Source organism: Talpa occidentalis, unplaced genomic scaffold (genome assembly GCF_014898055.3).
Source record: "Talpa occidentalis isolate TD23 unplaced genomic scaffold, MPIMG_talOcc4v2.1 talOcc4.17, whole genome shotgun sequence".
Classification (NCBI taxonomy): Eukaryota; Metazoa; Chordata; class Mammalia; order Eulipotyphla; family Talpidae; genus Talpa; species Talpa occidentalis.
The window spans coordinates 57,789,398-57,806,430 of NW_023601754.1; the positions used below are offsets into that span (position 1 = coordinate 57,789,398).

The window sequence follows — 17,033 nt, forward strand, 5'->3', positions numbered from 1 at the left end:
GGTGATGTCTCAGAGGTCAGGCCCTGGTAGGGCCATCGTGAACAGACAAGAGCTGAGGTAACCAGGAGGTACGTGAGGCACCAAGGAACACATGCTGGCCCCTCTGTTGCCCAATAGCAGCTTGTATTTGAGGCCTATATGTCTCCGGGGCAATGTGGGGGCCCCATGTGCTCTACACAGTCCCTGGTGCTGGGGGTGCCTACACTGGGGCTGAGAATCCTGGGGTGGGGAGGGACTGGCCTGAGTGTCAGATGGAGGAGGCTTCCAAGCCCTTTAGCTGAAATTCACTTAATGCTCACAGCAGCCCTCTGAGGTACTATTTTCCCATTTTGCAGATGAATCAACTGAGGCACAAGAGGCCCCGCAGAGGACATGGTGGCCACAGGACAGGAATGAATGAGCCCCAGAGCATCAGGACCCCTTTGGCTAAAGACTCGCCTGTGCCTGGCGCCCCCTGAGATCCTGCCCTGCTTTTCAGAGGGGTGGAGGCTCAGGCAGTCCAGGCCCCTGTGAGTCCAGCTTTGTACCCACACTTTCCATGCCCTCACACTGCCCCACCCCTGCTCTGCAGGCTTGGGCTGGGGGAGAGACGCTCTGTGGAATGTTCTGTGGAACTCTCAGCTCTTCAAGTTGACATCAGCCACACAGCGTTTGTTGCTCTTAAGTGAATTTTCTAGATAACTCACTCAGGCCTCTCAGTGCCCTGGCGTGGGGACCGTTTTAACCCTTTTGGGTTAAAGGCAGGCTCACATGCTGGTCACTGAGGCCAAGGCCAACTCCACAGTGGCCTCTTGCACCCCTCAGCTGGGCCACAGCTGACCATCTGCCAGGCCTGATTTACTGTTTTTCCCAGCAAGAAGCACCTCACTGAGCCTCCGTTTTCTCATCTCTAAGTTGGAACAATTGGACTAAATGATGTTTCCAGCACCTCCCTCACTTTTTTTCATTCAAAAATTTTATTATATATTACTACTATATTAGAAAGGCTACACTCAGGAACAGACAAATGAAAGATGCAGGGACACGGTGTCGGGGGAGGGGTGCAGAGTTTCCCCAGGCACCATGTGGAAATTCTGTGGATCCCACCATTTAGAGGTTTTTTTTTAAATTGTATCATTTTTTGACACTGTATATGACTTAGGGGGTACAGGATCCCACCTGTGAACCACACCACCCCCACCACCAGAGTACCCACAGTCCTCCACGGCAGGCATCTGGTTCCCTCCTCCCTTTAGCTCCCACTCCTACCCCCACCCTCAAGGGGCCTCAGTGCTTGCAGTCAGATTTTTAGGGTTTGTTTGGGTTTAGTTTTGTCCCTTTACTTTGTTTCTTTACATCATTTTTTGTTGATCATGATAAAAACATTAAATGTGCCATCGTAAATATTTTTAAGTGTAGGTAGTGGTGAGTAGATCCACACTGTTCTGAAACATCTCTGGAACTTTACATCTTGCAAATCTGAAACAATACCCATTAAGCAGTCACGTCCCCCCTCCCTGCTCTGCCCCCCACGCCCTCTACTCTGACCCCCATCCTACTTGACCTATGTGAATTTGACTACGTTTCTCTATATGCATCCTGTGTCTGCCTTTCTGTGAGGCTTGTTTCCCTTAGGATCATGTCTGCCAGGTTCACCCCCGTGGTCGCAGGTGTAAGAATTTCCTTCCTCTTTAAGGCTGAATAATATTCCACAGCAGGCATTGACCACACTTTGTTTATCCACTCATTCTTTAAAGAGCATAACCTCTTGGCTATTGTGGGAAAGGCTACTATGAACAGGGAGTGCAAATAGCTCTTTGAGCTTCATGCCAAGAGCTGGGGTGCCAGCTCCACTGGTAGTTCTATTTTAACTCTTAAAGGCACTTCCAAAGCCTCTTCCATAGCAGTCACGACACTTTATAATCTCAGCAGTGCCCGAGGATTCCAATTCTCCACATTTGTTACTGAAGGGGTTCAGAACAGGTCACCCCAAAGTATGCCATGTTGGCATGAGGATTATTTTGAGCTGAAGGCAACCAAGACCCAGCGGGCTCAAGACAAACTTTGATCTCTCCCTTAATTACCTAAAGAATTTAGAGGGGGGCCTGGTCTAGGAGACCTCACAGCCACAGATAATTTGGATCTGAATGAACTATCTGCAGGGCAGGGCAAACATCTAATTACCAAACTTTCTTTTCCTGGAGGTTGTCCTCTTCCCAGCTGAATCCCACTCTTAAGCTCAGGAGAGTTTGGAAGCTTCCGTGGCCCAACTTGCCCTGAGTCTCCTGTCTTTCTAATTAGATTTTCTCCTGTTAATCTGTCTTACATTGATTTTTGTTGGACCTGGTAAAGGACCTAAAAGACCAGAAGGAACATTTTACTCCCGACATTACTTTCTTCTGTTCCTTTTTTTTTATATAATAGCCACCCTACTGGCTGCGGAGTACTGCCTCGTTGTGGTTTTGCTTTGCCTTTCTCGGATAATTGAAGCTGAGTATCTTCACATGCTCGCTGGCCGTCTGCGTGCTGCCTCATTTTGCTAAGGGCCACTCTAAGGAGCGCCCCCGTGCCACCTACAGATGCCTTTGGGGACAGGCTGGGATCACTCTGCGGCCCCTGCCTCCCAGATCCTACTCTTCCCAGAAAGCTGTGTCGGGGGCCTAACAGCCAGGCTCAGGGTGTGGTGAGCTTGAGCTTGAAAAAAAAAAAAAGTCAAATGGGGAAGCTCTGGCTTGAGTCTGCTTTGTGTGCTAGCTGCAGAACAAAGACCCAGGCCGGAACTGCTCTTTCCCAAAGGCCTAAATTCACCCCCTGGGCCATGGCTGCACCTATCCCTCCCCTGCCTCCTCCCCAAGTCCCACTGGCCAGCACAAGCAGCTGGTAGCTCCACAGAGGGCGGAGACCAGTGTAGCCTGCTGGGGGCTATGGCAGCCAGCCTGAGAGAAACCCCATCGGGACTGGGACTGGCTGCACAGGAGTGGTTCGAGGGTTCCCCTCACACACACACAAAAATGGCCCCAGCTGGCCAGCCCTGCCCTTGCCTTTGGGCTAGCTCCCTCCTCCCCCGGCCTAAACCCAACACCCTGGCAGTGGCCCCGTGGCAGCTCAGGAATGTCAAGTGGTGCCTCTCCCTTTCCAAGTGGTCTGAGAGGCCTCCCTGCCCTGGCAGGACTTGGGGACAATGGAGTCCCGAGTGCCCCACAGGCCACGAGGCATAGAGTTGAAGTCCAGAGAGGTAAAGCCACCTGCGGAAGCCCGGGCCTCAGCAATGCCGGAGGCTGCTTCTAAGCTGGGGGCAGACACGGTTCAGGCTTTCTGGGAACCAGCTTGTGGTAGCAAGATGGGTCCCCCACAGTCCCCCAGCCAGATGAAGTGGCCGGGGAGGCATGGTCCTGAGCCCTGCTCTTGCTTTCCCTCTTGGAGGGGGGGGGTCCTCATGTCTCCATGGGCATCTGGGGTATGTGGAGGATCTCATAACACAGCCCCCTCCACCAACGCTACACACACAGACACACACACACGCGGCAGTGAGCAGGCCAGGGAGCCATGGGCTGGTCACATCTGACCACTCAGGGCTGCTGAAGATGGGGTGAGGGCCTAACCACAGAGGAGGGGCTGGGTTGGGTGCAAGAGGTGGCTTTCCTGCCAGAGGCTACCTCCTCCATACTTGGGTGTAAGTGTGAACACAGCAGGGGGGGGGGCTGTTTGCATGCAGCCCTGGCCTTGACCTCCCCTACACCCCCCACACACACACACAGGAAGGGGGTTCAAGGACGCCTGGGTGAAGGGCTCGGGCAGCCTTTCTGGTTATCAGGTCAAGGCAGGGCTCTGCCACCCAGGGGAACCAGACACCACTCAGCCCTTCTATGGCCCTGGCCGGCCCGCCCCAACAAACATTAGCCGGAAAGATTTCCTACGAATTGTGAGGCGAAGATAAAGGTTTGCACCTCAGAGATGATACTTTCAGTGCTCAAAGTGCATGCCCCCAGCCAGCGGTTCAGCATCACCCCAAACTTGTTAGGAATGCAGTTTCTGCCCCCAAATCCAACCTGTGGAATCCCACCCGGGGTGGGGCCCAGCAGGGTGTGACACCGGCTTCATAGCAAAACCTTAGCCTGATTCCGTCCTCGCTGGGTGTGGCCGCCTAACTTTTCCCAACAGATAGTCAGAGAAATGCGCGGTATCTGAAGACCAACCTACACTCTTAAAGGGACTAGACTTTTAAAAATGGGAGCGGGGAGGCGGCCACAAGCCAGCCACCCAGCCTAGCACCCGGGGACCGGCGGCGACCCGCTGCGCCCCTTCCTGCCCACTGGCCACCTGGGCATCCTCACCCCGCAGTCCTTGCAGGCGGGCGCGTGGGAGGCGCCCCGGGCCGCCCCGCGTTGGCGGCCTGGCGGAGCAGACGTCGCGGGCCCATTGTCTGAAAGCTGTTTACAGTCCCCGAGGCAGTGTCCTTTCCGAGGCTGAACGTTCCAGGACGCGGGCTGGCAGCCCGTGCTTGGCCCACCGTGGCTCCACGCCCCAGGCGCAGACCCGGGGGGGCCCCGAGGGCGCGGAGGGCGCCGGGCTTTGCGTCCCGTCCCGCTCCCGCCCCCGCCCGCCCCCCGGGGGAGCCGGGAGCCCGGAGCCGGCCGGCTGACCGTGCCCCGGGGCAGGGCGGGCGCGGTGGCCGCGGCCCATCGGGCAGGGCGGACCCGCCCGACGCTGCCTCCCGGGCGGGCCGCCGCGGCGCAGCCAATGGGGGCGGAGGCGCTGCGCGGGGATTGGCACCGCGCGGGGCGGCCGGCGGGGCCGGGCCGGGCCGGGGGCGGGGGGCGCGGGGCGGGCGCCGTCCGCGCGGCTATAAGGGGGAAAAGTTGCTGCGCGGAGCCGGCGGCGCGCGCTCGTACGGCGGCCGCAGCGGCGGGGCGGGGCGCGGCGCGGCGGCGCGGGGGGAGCCCGGGAAGGCGGCCCTGCTCGCGGCGAGTCGCGCGGGGCGCGGAGGACCCGCCGCCCGGCCTTCTGCGCGCAGCCATGGGCGGCGTCGGGGAGCCCGGGGGGCCCGCGCAGCCCGGGGCGCCGCCGCGCATCCTGCGCTGGGAGCAGATCCGCCCGCACAACCTGCCCGGCGACAAGTGGCTGGTCCTCGAGCGCCGGGTCTACGACATCAGCCGCTGGGCGCAGCGGCACCCCGGGGGCAGCCGCCTCATCGGCCACCACGGCGCCGAGGACGCCACGGTAGGGCAGCCCCGCCGCGGGCGGGGGAGCTGGGCGCGGGCCCCGCGTCCTTCCCATTTCCTCTGGCCTTTGACTTTCTGGCCGAGTTGGGGCCACTCCACCGGGCCCCGCCGGGGGTCCGGGCGCGGAGGCTGGCGATGCCCGTGGCCTGGAACCCCAGCACCTGATGCGGGGCCGGGGCTGATCTGCCCGCGATCCGGGGTGGGGGCGCGCGGGAGGAAGGGGCTCAGAAGTGGGTGTGTCACGAGGAGAGTGGCCGCCTCCCCTGAGGGTCCTCCCTGCCGCTCTGAGGTTCGTCCTCTCGGTCCTGGCCAGGCCAGGGTGCTCGTGCTGAGTGCTGGTGAGTGCCAGGGCTAGGGCGGGTGCCCAGGGGCTGGCAGGGATGTGTCATCAGAGGCCGGGGCCAGGCAGGGTTTGGGCAGGGCTCAGCGGTCTGTGGCTTTCCCACGAGCCCAAGTCAAGGGCTCTGAGGGGCCGAGGCTCACCTCTCCTGGGCTGGCAGTGCACGTGGGAGAACTTCGGGAGACAGGCTGGGTGGGCCTCCCGCTGAACGGACCCCCCTCAGGCACAGACTGGGCTCCCAGGGCCCCAGCTTTCTCTTCCCAGCCCCCTCCAGACCTGTCTTGGCCAAGGAGGGATGTGGCCTCGTCCAGCCGGACCATGTGACTGTGCGGGAGCCTCCCGGCCAGTCCCTCAGCCCCCTGGTGTGAACAGCAGGAGTCTGGGTCAGGGTGTTCTGGCCTCAACCATCCAAACTTCAGTTTGGCCTCTCTGGTTACCAGGAAGGTCTTCAAAATTCTAACTGGCTGACTTTAGGCAGCAAAACCGCCTTCTGTCCCGGGAGGGTCAGTGTCCCTGTCGTCGCCAGGCCGCCTGGCCTCCACCCACTGCCTTCTTCCACGGGTTGGGCAATCTTCCCAGGACTCTTAGGAACAAAAAGTCTCTCTTACCCACTTCTGCCCCAGGAAGCTGAGAGGTTAGGGCCAGAAACCTCCTGAATTCTAGAAATGGACAGAAAGCCTTATGCACAGGTGCGGGGGGAGGGGAGGATGCGTTGAAGCTGACCTGGGGACAGTGAGTGTGTTTCTGGGCCTGTGTGTGTGCAAGTCGTGTGGCTGTATGTGGGTGCCTGTCTACCACAGCCCCGCCCCCCTCAGCCTGGCTAAGGCCTGGCCACCCTTGGGGGTCTTATGGGTGGCTGCTCTGGCCTTTTTCATCCTCTGACCTGGAGGTCAGGATGGACGCAAGAGGAAGGACATTAGATTTATCGCTTTTTCCTGCTCGGTGCTTTAGGCTGAGCAGGGGCTGAGGGGGGCTTCCATGTGGGAACCCATCGTATATTTAGCCAACGGGGTCAGGACTGTGCTTTTTCAACTCAGTGGCCCCAGGGCCGCCGGGCTGCGGTTCCTGGTCAACAAGCGCAGCTACGTGGTGAGTGAGCGTGCCTGCAAACTGCAGAGTGCTGGGAACAGCCGTGGCCAGCCCTGCGCTGCGACCTGTCTGGCTCTCCTGTGTCTATAGCAGAGGAGCTGCATCAGACCATCTCCTGTCTCCAGGCCCCAAACTGGGCTGGTCTGTTCAGGCCAAAGGGACTGTGAGGTAGCCATCGGCAGGGGACCCCAGTGTCTGTCCATGGTGGGCCCACAAGGCAGACCAGGGGGGCCTCCTTGGAGGCCTCGGGGTTAAGTCTCAGAGCTACCACCACAAAGGCCTGAGTTTGATCCCCAGCCTGGGAGCTAACCACATGGTGCAGCAGACCTCTCTTGACTTGCCCGCTGCTACCCTCAGCAGTGTATTTCAGTAGATCTGCCTGTTCTGCTTCCCACTCTGTCTCTGGTGAATTCTCTCACTCCCTGCACCTCTGGCCTACACCCCAGTTCTTATATGCATACATAAAATAAATTAAAAAACAAACAAACCAGGGATTGGACCTTTGAGGTCCAGCCTGGACCCCAGGCACCCTCCCCAGGGCCTGGGGCACAGGTGGGGGCGGGGCAGTGTCAGGCCTGTGTTCCCGCAGCTACCTCTCACCAGCCCTGGCCGCCCATCAGCTGTTCTCATGTCCAGGCAACAGAAGCCTTCCTGCCAGGAAATTCCCAGAGTTCCTGTGCCATGAAGTCAGCCGGTGGCCATCCTGGGATACAAAGCCGGGTACCCTGGGGAGAGTGCTCTGGGCCCTGGGCCAGGTTTGTCTAAGAGACATGCAGCCTGAGCTAAGCGGAGCCAGCCAGGGCGAGGCCAGGCCGCAGCTGGCCACAAGTCCCCCAGGGCTGGGCCTGAGCACCTACTATGTGTCAGGCTCTGGGTTTGCTGCTCGACCTGTAGATTCTCTTTTCACCCTCAAGTTACCCTTCTGAGGCAGGTCCTATTGGTGTTAGCTGCACTCTTAGTGTTAGCAACACTTTATAGGTGAGACTCTGGGGTTCAGAGAGGCAAAGGGACCCCAGATGAAGTAGCAGGCCTGAGATTTGAATCCACAGCCCACGCTCAGCTGCAGGCTACGTTGCCTCCGAGGTGTTCATTGCATTCATTCCTCAGTCACTGAGTAGCAAACCCATCTGCGGAGAGCAGGGAGCGGCCGCTACGTGCTGGCTGCTGTTCTGACCTCAGAGATAGCGCTGAGAACAGAACAAGCAGGCGGTTCCTTGGCAGAGGGACGGGCTTGGAGGTGGACGCTGCCCTTTCTGTTACGGACTAGCTGGGCTGCCCACGGGGCTGGAGCTGGGGGTGGAGAGAGGGGCAGGTCCTGAGGTCCAGGGGTGGGGGGTGGCTCCCCCGGGGTTCTGTGTCCTTGGGAGCTGCACTTTGTTTTATTCTAAGGGGGCTACGGAGGGTAAAGTAAGGGACACTGCTGTGCACTTAAAGCCTCCCTCATGAGGAGGGGATTGGCAGAGTCTCCCAGCCGAAGGGCAAGGGTCTGAGGGAACTGCACCCCGCTCAGGGAGACCTTTGGGAAGAGGTGCCATTCAGCGGGCCCTGAAGGGCAGGCGTGGCGGGGGCAGAGGGCAGAGAGCAGAAGGGCCGAGCCGCAGGCACACAGCGGGAGCAGAGCATTTAGCTGAGGGTGGTCTTCACACCTGAGGCAGGTCATGCTCAGCCTAGTTTACAGATGAGGATGGAGGCTGGATGTGGTGACGGAAAGGGCCCCTCAGTGTCCTCTTCTTGGGCCTGGAGGGTGGGCTGTGAGTCTGAGTGGGAGCTGGGGCGTGACAGGACTGGGAAGATCTGAGGCTCGCATTCAGAGCTGTGTGCCCGCTGACTCCTGCCTCAGTTTCCTCCTCTGTGAAACGGAAACACTGACAGTGCTACCCCATCCACCCCCCATGGGGAAGGCCAGGAGAGGACACAGGACAGTCAGAGACAGCGAGCAGGAGCTCCTGGGAAGGGAGGGGGGATTCCTGGGGTGTCTGTCCTCTGAGGCATCCTCCCACCCGCTTCTCCACCAACCACCGAGGCCCCCTTAGGAAAGGCTGAGGCAGGCAGCAAGGACAGATGCAGACCGCCTGCCCCCCCCACCCCCGCCCGCAACCCCACTCCATTCCCTGCGCCACCCCCTTCCAGATCTGGAACATTCCCCATCTCAGGAAAGTAACCAGAACAACAACCCTGCCCCCACTGTGTCTCTGGGATGGCAGGAGGCTGCCAGCTACTCCTGTCTCCAGCCTCGGGCTGGCCTAGATGGGAAGTCCGGCAGGCCTAGCTCCATGCTCCGGCCTCACCCGCTCCCCTCCAGGGGCTCTAACCCTGGTGGACTCAGGAGGAGGACAAGTCAGGCCTTTGGGCTCAGCTGAGTCCAGGACCCTTCTAAGTGTTCTACCTGCCCTCACTCAGCCTTCCCAGCAGCCCCGAGAGATGGGCATTGCGGTTTTGCTGTACTGATGAGAAAATGCACAGAGTGGAGCCGGTGCATCTTGTCTGAGGCTTTGGGCTCCTAAGTGGCGGCACAGACTCCATCCCGGCAGGCAGGCTCGGAACCCCCTTCCCCTCCCCCCACCCCTCCACAGCCCTCCATCCCTGGACCCGCAGTCCAGGGGCTCCGGGCAGGGCTGGGGGTGGGGCAGGAGCCACTCTAAGTGCCCAGGGCCCAGACAGGGCTGGGAGGAGCTGCCCCGAGGCCCCTCGAGGGTGTGGAGGGCACAGACAAGCCCTGGCTTCCAAGGCTGGCCCTGCCACAACATTCTGAGCAGGCAGCGTCCCCACCATGCACCACGGCTTGGCTCCCATCCATACTCACCCACTGGGAGCCCCTGCTCTGAGCCAGGCTCCTCGGACACCCCTGGGAATGCAGCCTGTCCCTGCTGGCAGCTGCTTGTGTTTGGGGCACTGTTTTTACTCCTTTTGACCCCACTCTGTCCCAAGACCCAGAGAGAGACCTCAAGTGCCCCCTTCCAGCCACGAGGGCCTGGGGCTTTGTGCACAGGCCCCTAGGAGGACATTGCCAAGCATACCAGGAAATGGTGCCCTGCGCCAGCAAGGGGCAGATGACAGGAAAGGTGGCCCCTAGGGCGGAAGGGACATCTTCCCTGGGAAAAGTTAAATCCTGTCATGAAAGGAATCGGAGTCTTTCAAGGAGCCCTTTCTGGAAATCCAGGTTTGGAAAAGGGCTTCTATGCTGGCAAAGAAGGCGAGGGCTGTCTGGCGGGGGAGGGCCGGGAGGGCTCATGGGAAGGCTGACCCACTTGGTTCTATTTCTGTGACCACTGAACAACCAGCTGACCCCGTCCGTCTGTCCGTCTCTCTGCTCACCCTGCCAGCAGCAGCCCTCCCTGCCCTGCCTGCTGCCTCTGGGTGCTGCCCCAGCCTCCTGTCTGTCTGTCTGACTGTCTGCTCTCCTTTAGGACGCCTTCCACGCTTTCCACCAGGACCTCAATTTCGTGCGCAAATTCCTGCAGCCCCTGTTGATTGGCGAGCTGGCCCCCGAGGAGCCCAGCCAGGATGGATCCCAGAATGTGAGCAGGCCCGGAGGAGGCTCAGCCCCAGTGGGAGGCTGGGGGCAGGGAGGGCACTGCCATAGCAGCTCCTTCCACATTAGCCCACAGGGATGGGGCCAGGCTGGGCCATCCCTTCTTGGGTGCAGGCGATATGGATGCCCGCAGGAGGCCAGAGCCCCAGAGTCAGCACTTGCTGGGGATCCCCAGGCGTACCCCCTTCCTGCTCTAAGCCCAGCGCCACCATGGACAGTGAGGATTTTGATGAGCTGTGCTCTTAAGGTGTCTCCCAACCTGGCTTTCTCTGCTTTTCAGTGCCCCGCACCTTTTGTCAGGGGAGCCTTCGCCACTAGCCAGCTCTCTGCTCACCCAGGCCTGGGACTCTCGTCCCTCCTTCCCCTCAGCCACACCCCTGGGCCTGGCTGGGAGGAGGGACTGAGGCATGGGGGCCACTAGGCCTCCCTGCCTTGGCTGACCAGCCACCCCACCGTGGCAGGCCCAGCTAATCGAGGATTTCCGAGCGCTTCGCCAGGCCGCTGAGGACATGAAGCTGTTTGAGGCCGAGCCCTCCTTCTTTGCCCTCCTGCTGGGCCACATCCTGGCCATGGAGGCGCTAGCCTGGCTCCTCATCTACCTCCTCGGCCCTGGCTGGGTGCCCAGCACCCTCGCTGCCCTCGTCCTGGCCATCTCCCAGGTGAGTCCAGCCTGCTTGCAGCCATCTGGACTGCCTGCCAGACCTGGGGCCCAGCACTGGACGCGCTGGACATTTGCTGAATGAACGAACGAACGAATGAATGAACAACCACCGTAAGCCGTGTACCAGGACACTGGGGTATCTGCAGGGCAAGCTGAACTTTCGAGGAGCCCAGGAAGCTCATTCATTAGAGCCTGAATGAGCAGAGGGTAGAGGCCACTGTGGGCACAGCTCAGTGACAGGCATGGGGGCCCCGACCCCCCACCCCCACATCAGTTTCCTTACCTGTCAGAAGAGGGCCCACGGGGTGGTGTAAGGTGTGTTCTGCACTCCAGGAGGGCTCACGGGTTCCAGAGCTGGCCTCTCCCGCAGGGCCCAGCACAGTGGCCTGTCCTGCCCAGGGACCTGACCCGCCTCTCTCCCCAGGCCCAGTGCTGGTGTCTGCAGCACGACCTGGGCCACGCCTCGGTCTTCAGGAAGTCCCGGTGGAACCACGTGGCCCAGCAGTTTGTGATGGGACAGCTGAAGGTGACAGTACAGGGGAGATGGGGGCGGCTGGGACAAGCAGCCAAGGCGCCAGGTTGGGGGTGCAGGAGCAGCGCACACTGCCTGGCCCTGCCTTGAGAGGCCCCTCCCGCCCACAGGGCTTCTCTGCCCACTGGTGGAACTTCCGCCACTTCCAGCACCACGCCAAGCCCAACATCTTCCACAAGGACCCAGATGTGACGGTGGCACCGGTCTTCCTCCTGGGGGAGTCGTCCATCGAGGTGGGTGGGGAGGACGTGGACAAGCTCGGTTTTGTCCCGCAACCAAGGGGGTGGCTGGTAATCATGCCCCCCACCCCCACCATGGCTCCACCCCAGCCCCTGACCAAGCCCCTGACTCCAGCTCCTGGCTGAGCCCATGCCCCAGGGGAGATGGGACAGCTCTCAGCCTTCCTCCATGGCATCTCGGTCATGGCCCCAGATGCAGGCCCCTAGAGCTACCCCAGCTTTGCTAGCCCCTGGCCCTGGGAGGAGGGCTGGAGAGCTGATCTCCCCAGGGGCCGCCTGTCTGCCTGTTTCCACAGTATGGCAAGAAGAAACGCAGATACCTGCCCTACAACCACCAGCACCTGTACTTCTTCCTGAGTGAGTGCACCTTTGCTTCCTGGGGGCGGAGCATAGCCCAGGCAACCCAGGATGGCTCCCATCCCCCTCCTGGGAAGGGGCAGACTTTCTAACCCGCACTCTGCTGGGTGTCTCCAAGCCCCTCCCAACCTTCCTGGGGCTCTCCCAGACCCTGCCTTAGCCAGAGGCAGTCACAGCCCGGCCCAGAGCTTCCTGACCCCAGTCAGAATGCCTTCCTGCTGTCCAGAGCCCTGCGGCATTTGGGCAACTGCTGGGGTGCTAAGGGTAGGATTCAAGGGTGGGGATGCTAAGGCTGACCGGATCCGCAGCAGAGGGGGCATGGGAAGTGGTGGGGCGAGGGCAGCCTGCGGAGGCTCGGACACCAAGGGGATGAGTGGACATGGACCAGCCTTGTGGGTGATGTGGGGTCATCCGTTGGAGGGAACCAGCACCAAGTGCCATTGGTGTTCCCAGAGGAAGCGCCCTAGTTCCCCAACTCCACTGCCCGGCCTGCCCCAGCTCCCAACTACTCCTGAGCCCTCTCCTCCTCCTTCCTCCCCCGCAGTCGGCCCGCCTCTGCTAACCCTGGTGAACTTTGAAGTGGAAAATCTGGCATACATGCTGGTGTGCATGCAGTGGACGGTGAGTGCGGCCCCTGCTTGGGCCCAGGCGGGCAGCGTGGAGGCAGGAGGTGGGCTTCGGGGTGGCCCGTCCACAAATGCAGGCAGGGCATGTGTGCATGTGATTGTGTGCTTCCTGTGTGCATGTGGGTGGGGGGAGTGTGTGTGCAGGCACACTGTAGTGTCCCAGGGCACTGGGGTGTCCTTCCTGGGTGGGGGGTTCTACCGGCCAACTCTGCCAGACATTTGTCTCCCAAGCAGGGGTTCCCCCACCTCACGCCCTTACATGAACCCTCACCTCCATGGTCCTCGCCTCCATGGCCTTCCCCATGAGGCCAGCAGGGCCCTGTCTGGGCTCGGGGCCCATCAAGCAGCGACAGCCCCCCCTCCACCCCCTCCGCAGGACTTGCTCTGGGCTGCCAGCTTCTACTTGCGGTTCTTCTTGTCCTACATCCCCTTCTATGGTGTTCCGGGGGCGCTGCTGCTCTTCGTGGCTGTCAGGTACAGCCAGACTTGGGATGGCAGGGAGGGGGGAGGTCACATGGAGGCCACAGGGGCCCTGCACACTCAGGCCTCCATTTCTGTCCACAGAGTGCAGGCAGCGCCAGCCCCTGGGTGGGTGGGGAATGAAAGATACATGAGGGACAGGGTCCAGGGCAGTGGATCTGGGGGTGCAGCCAGTGACTCTGGGGATGTCCACCCTCCTGAGTAGGGCCACTCTGGGCTCAGCCTGGTGATGCCCCCCCACTTGGCTGAGCTCCATAAATGCCAGCGGGAGGGGGGCTGCAGATAAGGAAGTGGCACCCCAGATCTGGTCTGAGTGGGGAGCTGGACATGGTAGCACCTGAGCCTTCCCACAGGGTCCTGGAGAGCCACTGGTTCGTGTGGATCACGCAGATGAACCATATCCCCAAGGAGATTGGCCACGAGAAGCACCGGGACTGGGCCAGCTCTCAGGTGCCGCAGGCGGGGCTCGTCCTGGATGCGGGGTGGTTCCAGGGATGGGCCCCTGATGGGGCTGCCTGGCCCAGGTCTCATACCGGCCTCCCTCACCTGTGCTGCCTGCTCCTGCAGCTGGCAGCCACCTGCAATGTGGAGCCCTCGCTCTTCAACGACTGGTTCAGTGGGCACCTCAACTTCCAGATCGAGCACCAGTGAGTCCAGGGGCCCTAGCCCAGTCTTCCCCCAGGGAGGCCAAAACATGAGCTAGCTCCAGATTCCCGGAGGTGGGTGCTGGGTGGGTGGGGACTCCGTCTGCCCCCCACCTCAGAGGCCAGCGCATCCTCTCTCCCCAGCCTCTTCCCCACCATGCCAAGGCACAACTACCGCCGGGTGGCCCCACTGGTCAAGGCCCTGTGTGCCAAGCATGGCCTCAACTACGAGGTGAAGCCCTTCCTCACCGCCCTGGTGGACATCATTGGGTAAGGGGCCTCTGTCTCGTGTCCCAGCCCGGCCCCGGTCCTCCCCCACCCCAGCACCCCTTCTCTGAACCTGCACGGTCCCTCTCTAAGCTGGCATTCCAGGCCTTGCCAGGCCGCAGGCCCTGCCCAGGAACGCGGGCTGAGATCCCTGCTGCTGGGGTCCCAGCGGGGGAAACAGCAAACAGTTCAGATAACAAGAGCATGACAGAAAATGCGAGGGGGCGAGAAGAGCTCTGGCATTAAACAAAACCACAGAACCTAAGGGTGGGGGCAGGAATGGGCACAGGGAGTCCCAGACGGGTCTGTGTTTTAATAGGTGGCAGGGTAGGTGGTGCTGAGGTGACGTGAGCAGAGACAGGGAGGAGGAAGGCTGGACACGGAGACCTCTGGGGGAAGAGTGTTCCAGGAGCCTGCTGGTGTGGGCGAGAGCCACCGTACCAAGGAGGGGCACTCAGGACTTGGACTGAGGATAGACTGACTCTGGGGCTGCACCCACGGGCAAGGGCTAAAGCAGAAGGGGCAGCTCGGAGGCTCCTGCAGCCGTTCAGGCAAGGGCTGTTGGGGCTCTGCCCTCCGGGTAGCCTTGACTATGGGGAACAGAGGCCTGAGTCCCCAGCCAGAGCTCTTCCACCTCTGTGCCTTGGCACATGCTGTTGCCCTTGTTTGCCCTTCCTTTCATACTGCTGTTTGAACTGCTTCTCCTCCCTAGCCTGGCCCTCTGAGCCCCTGCCACCTGGCACAGCCCCTAAGTGCCCCTGGCACGGGGTTTCCTAGTGATTTCTGCCTCTTCCGCCCAGCAACAGAGCTGGGTGAAAGAGAGATGGGCTTTGCCTGTCCTGCCTCCCCTGCCCCCACCCAGTTCTAGACCCCACTTCAGTTTAGGAACATGTCGCCTTCTGTCGGGAATGGGGATCCCCACTCACACATCATTTGGCATTTGGGGGGGTGGTTAGTAGCCTGTAATTGTGTCTTCCCAGGTCTCTGAAGAAGTCTGGTGATGTCTGGCTAGAAGCTTACCTCCACCAGTGAGGGCGGCCTCCAGGGCCCCCAACCCACCAAGCCGGCCCCAGCAGGCCTCACAGCTCCCCGGGGGACCCTGCCTGCCTTCCTGGTCCTGCTGTCTCCCCCTCGGCCCCTCACCTGCCCGCTCAGCAGCTCTGAGGCCTCTGACCCAGTGGGAGCGTGGCTAGGGGGATGCTACATAAAAATCACATGGTGAGCATGACATGTTTTCCTAGAGTGAAAATCGGGGGAAAACTGTTATTTTTATATAAAAACAAATCAGATGTATCACGGAGTGCTGAACTTGCATGGCGTCTGCTCCAGATTCCCACTGTGGGGTTCAGGCCCTTGGGTCATCAAGGCATTGGGGAGCATGGGGGACGGTGACTTTGGGAGCTCCCTCTGCTTCAGTGGGTGGGGAGCTGAGAGGTGCCCCGGGCTTGGATCGGCCATGGCCTGATCCTTTCCTGTCCCTCACCCCAACCCCGGTCACCAGCCTGTCCCGCCAGCCCACCTCATTCTCCTCTGCGCGTGGACAGGGGCTGGGCCAGCGGTGAGGGCCAGGGCTGAGGCCCTGCGCGCAGGCACCCTGGGAGGGGGAAGCCACCGCGGGCTTGCACCGCCCTCCTCCAGAAGCCCCCATGGGGAGGAGGCTGGGAGCCCCTGGCAGCTGGCCACCTGCCCGTCCATCTGTCCATCGGCACCACATTTAGCCTCACATCAGTGGGTGGAGGGGGGTGGTTCCACCAGACTCCTTGTCAGGGACGAGGAGGGGACGAGGGGTCTCCCCCATGCCCACTGGGCCAGGTGCTTGCCAGCAGTTGCTGCGGCAAATAAGGTGGGTCCCGGGAATGGGCTGTTTCTGTTTCGCGTCTGGGGGCAGCCTCTGGGCTCGTCCTGGCTGCCTAGTGTCAGGGCATCCCCTCACAAAGCCTCAGGCGGCTTCTCCGGGAAATGGGGGTGGTTTTCAGTTTGGGGAAGAGCGATGAGTTGCCTCGTGGGGCCTCCTGAGGGTGGGAAGGGGGAGCAGAGCTGTGGACCCCTCCACTCCCAGCACCCCCACACATCACCAGCTCCACCCCGAACTGAAGGCATCACTTCATCAAGTCTCCACGGCTCCCAAAACTTGTAATGCTGAGTTAGCATTTCTCGGAGGGCCTTTGCAGAGTGGGGGCCAGGGTCACCCCACTAGCTGCAGGGATTGCCCCCCACTCTGTCAGGTTTCCCCTCACCCTGGACTGGGCTCCCTTCGGGAGGTGGAAGGGGCACAAATACTGCAATTCTTGTTAAACTCTTCCCCGGGGTCCACTCCATGGAGCGTCCATTTGCACCAGGCGCAAATCCTGCTTCTGCCAGGACTCAGCTGTGTGACCCTGGGGAAGCTACTCAGCCTCTGTGGGGTGCGAAAGATAAAAAGGGGTGTGTGTGGATGGCTTAGCACCCCCTACCCCATGCAACAGGGTTCAGAAATTAAAAAATTTCATAACACAACCCAGTGCCCCCAGGCCACCACCTGCCCTCACCTGGAGCCTGCTGCGGCCTCGGAGCCGGTTTCCTCCTGAAAAGGCACTTCCTGCCTTGACCGCCAGCTCCAGCCCAGGTCTGTTCCGCATTCAGGGGCCTTGCACAGGCCGTTCCCTCTGCCGCAGTCTCCCTACCTGCGGCCACCTGCGGAAACTTGCTGACCCCAGTGCCAAGCGGGCAAGCCTGGGTCGGGGTGGCCTCAGAATGGTGGCCCCTCCAGGCCTTCCCCCTGGCCTCTGCCTCCTCAGCTGGTAACAGAAGCTGCGCATTTCCCCTGGTGCCTCTGGTTGCTTATCAATCTGTTAACGCCTCAGATTGGGGGCAGCTGCTTCCCCCCCACCCTTGCAGGGATGGGCCTGCAGCGCTCTCTAGAGGAGCCCGGAGGGTCTGCGCCACTGGGGCTGGCCGTGCTTGTGCTGCCCCTGGTGGTGGCCGAGGGAAGTGCGGCCTCCCGCCTGCAAATCGAAGTCCTTGTCCAGTAACTTGTTTACAGGACACTTGGGGAGGTCCCCTGCCTTCAGGTAGTCATCCCTTTT

The 17,033-nt window shown here is 61.0% G+C and overlaps 2 protein-coding genes across 3 annotated transcripts in view; both read left to right on the plus strand.

Moving 5' to 3' along the window:
• The window catches only part of RAB3IL1 (RAB3A interacting protein like 1), a 31,537-nt gene extending 28,838 nt beyond the window's left edge, over positions 1–2,699 (plus strand). Inside the window, exons 11-12 of one of the 2 annotated variants that reach the window (XR_008552610.1) lie at positions 336–509; positions 2,404–2,699. The gene's annotated coding sequence lies outside the window, so the exon portion shown is untranslated. Of the gene's footprint in view, positions 1–335; positions 1,383–2,403 lie in introns of those variants that run through there. The other variant, XR_008552609.1, reaches the window with a different exon arrangement.
• A 2,149-nt stretch (positions 2,700–4,848) lies between these two features.
• FADS3 (fatty acid desaturase 3) lies at positions 4,849–15,262 on the plus strand. Its single transcript, XM_037517750.2, has 12 exons — positions 4,849–5,199; positions 10,038–10,148; positions 10,624–10,821; positions 11,248–11,349; positions 11,466–11,588; positions 11,891–11,951; positions 12,496–12,572; positions 12,954–13,051; positions 13,411–13,507; positions 13,625–13,704; positions 13,846–13,971; positions 14,949–15,262. The coding sequence occupies exons 1-12, from the start codon at positions 4,996–4,998 to the stop codon at positions 14,998–15,000; spliced, it is 1,329 nt and encodes a 442-aa protein (XP_037373647.1). The 5' UTR covers positions 4,849–4,995; the 3' UTR covers positions 15,001–15,262.
• Positions 15,263–17,033: the final 1,771 nt, after the last annotated feature.

What these genes read in the sequence shown, in the direction of transcription:
- FADS3 (XM_037517750.2), top strand. Translation starts at nt 4,996, where the DNA reads ATGGGCGGCGTCGGGGAGCCCGGGGGGCCCGCGCAGCCCGGGGCGCCG. An exon ending in TGGTGTGCATGCAGTGGACG is followed by an intron (nt 12,573 to 12,953) that starts GTGAGTGCGGCC and finishes CCCCCTCCGCAG; the next exon opens with GACTTGCTCTGGGCTGCCAG. An exon ending in GGGACTGGGCCAGCTCTCAG is followed by an intron (nt 13,508 to 13,624) that starts GTGCCGCAGGCG and finishes CTGCTCCTGCAG; the next exon opens with CTGGCAGCCACCTGCAATGT.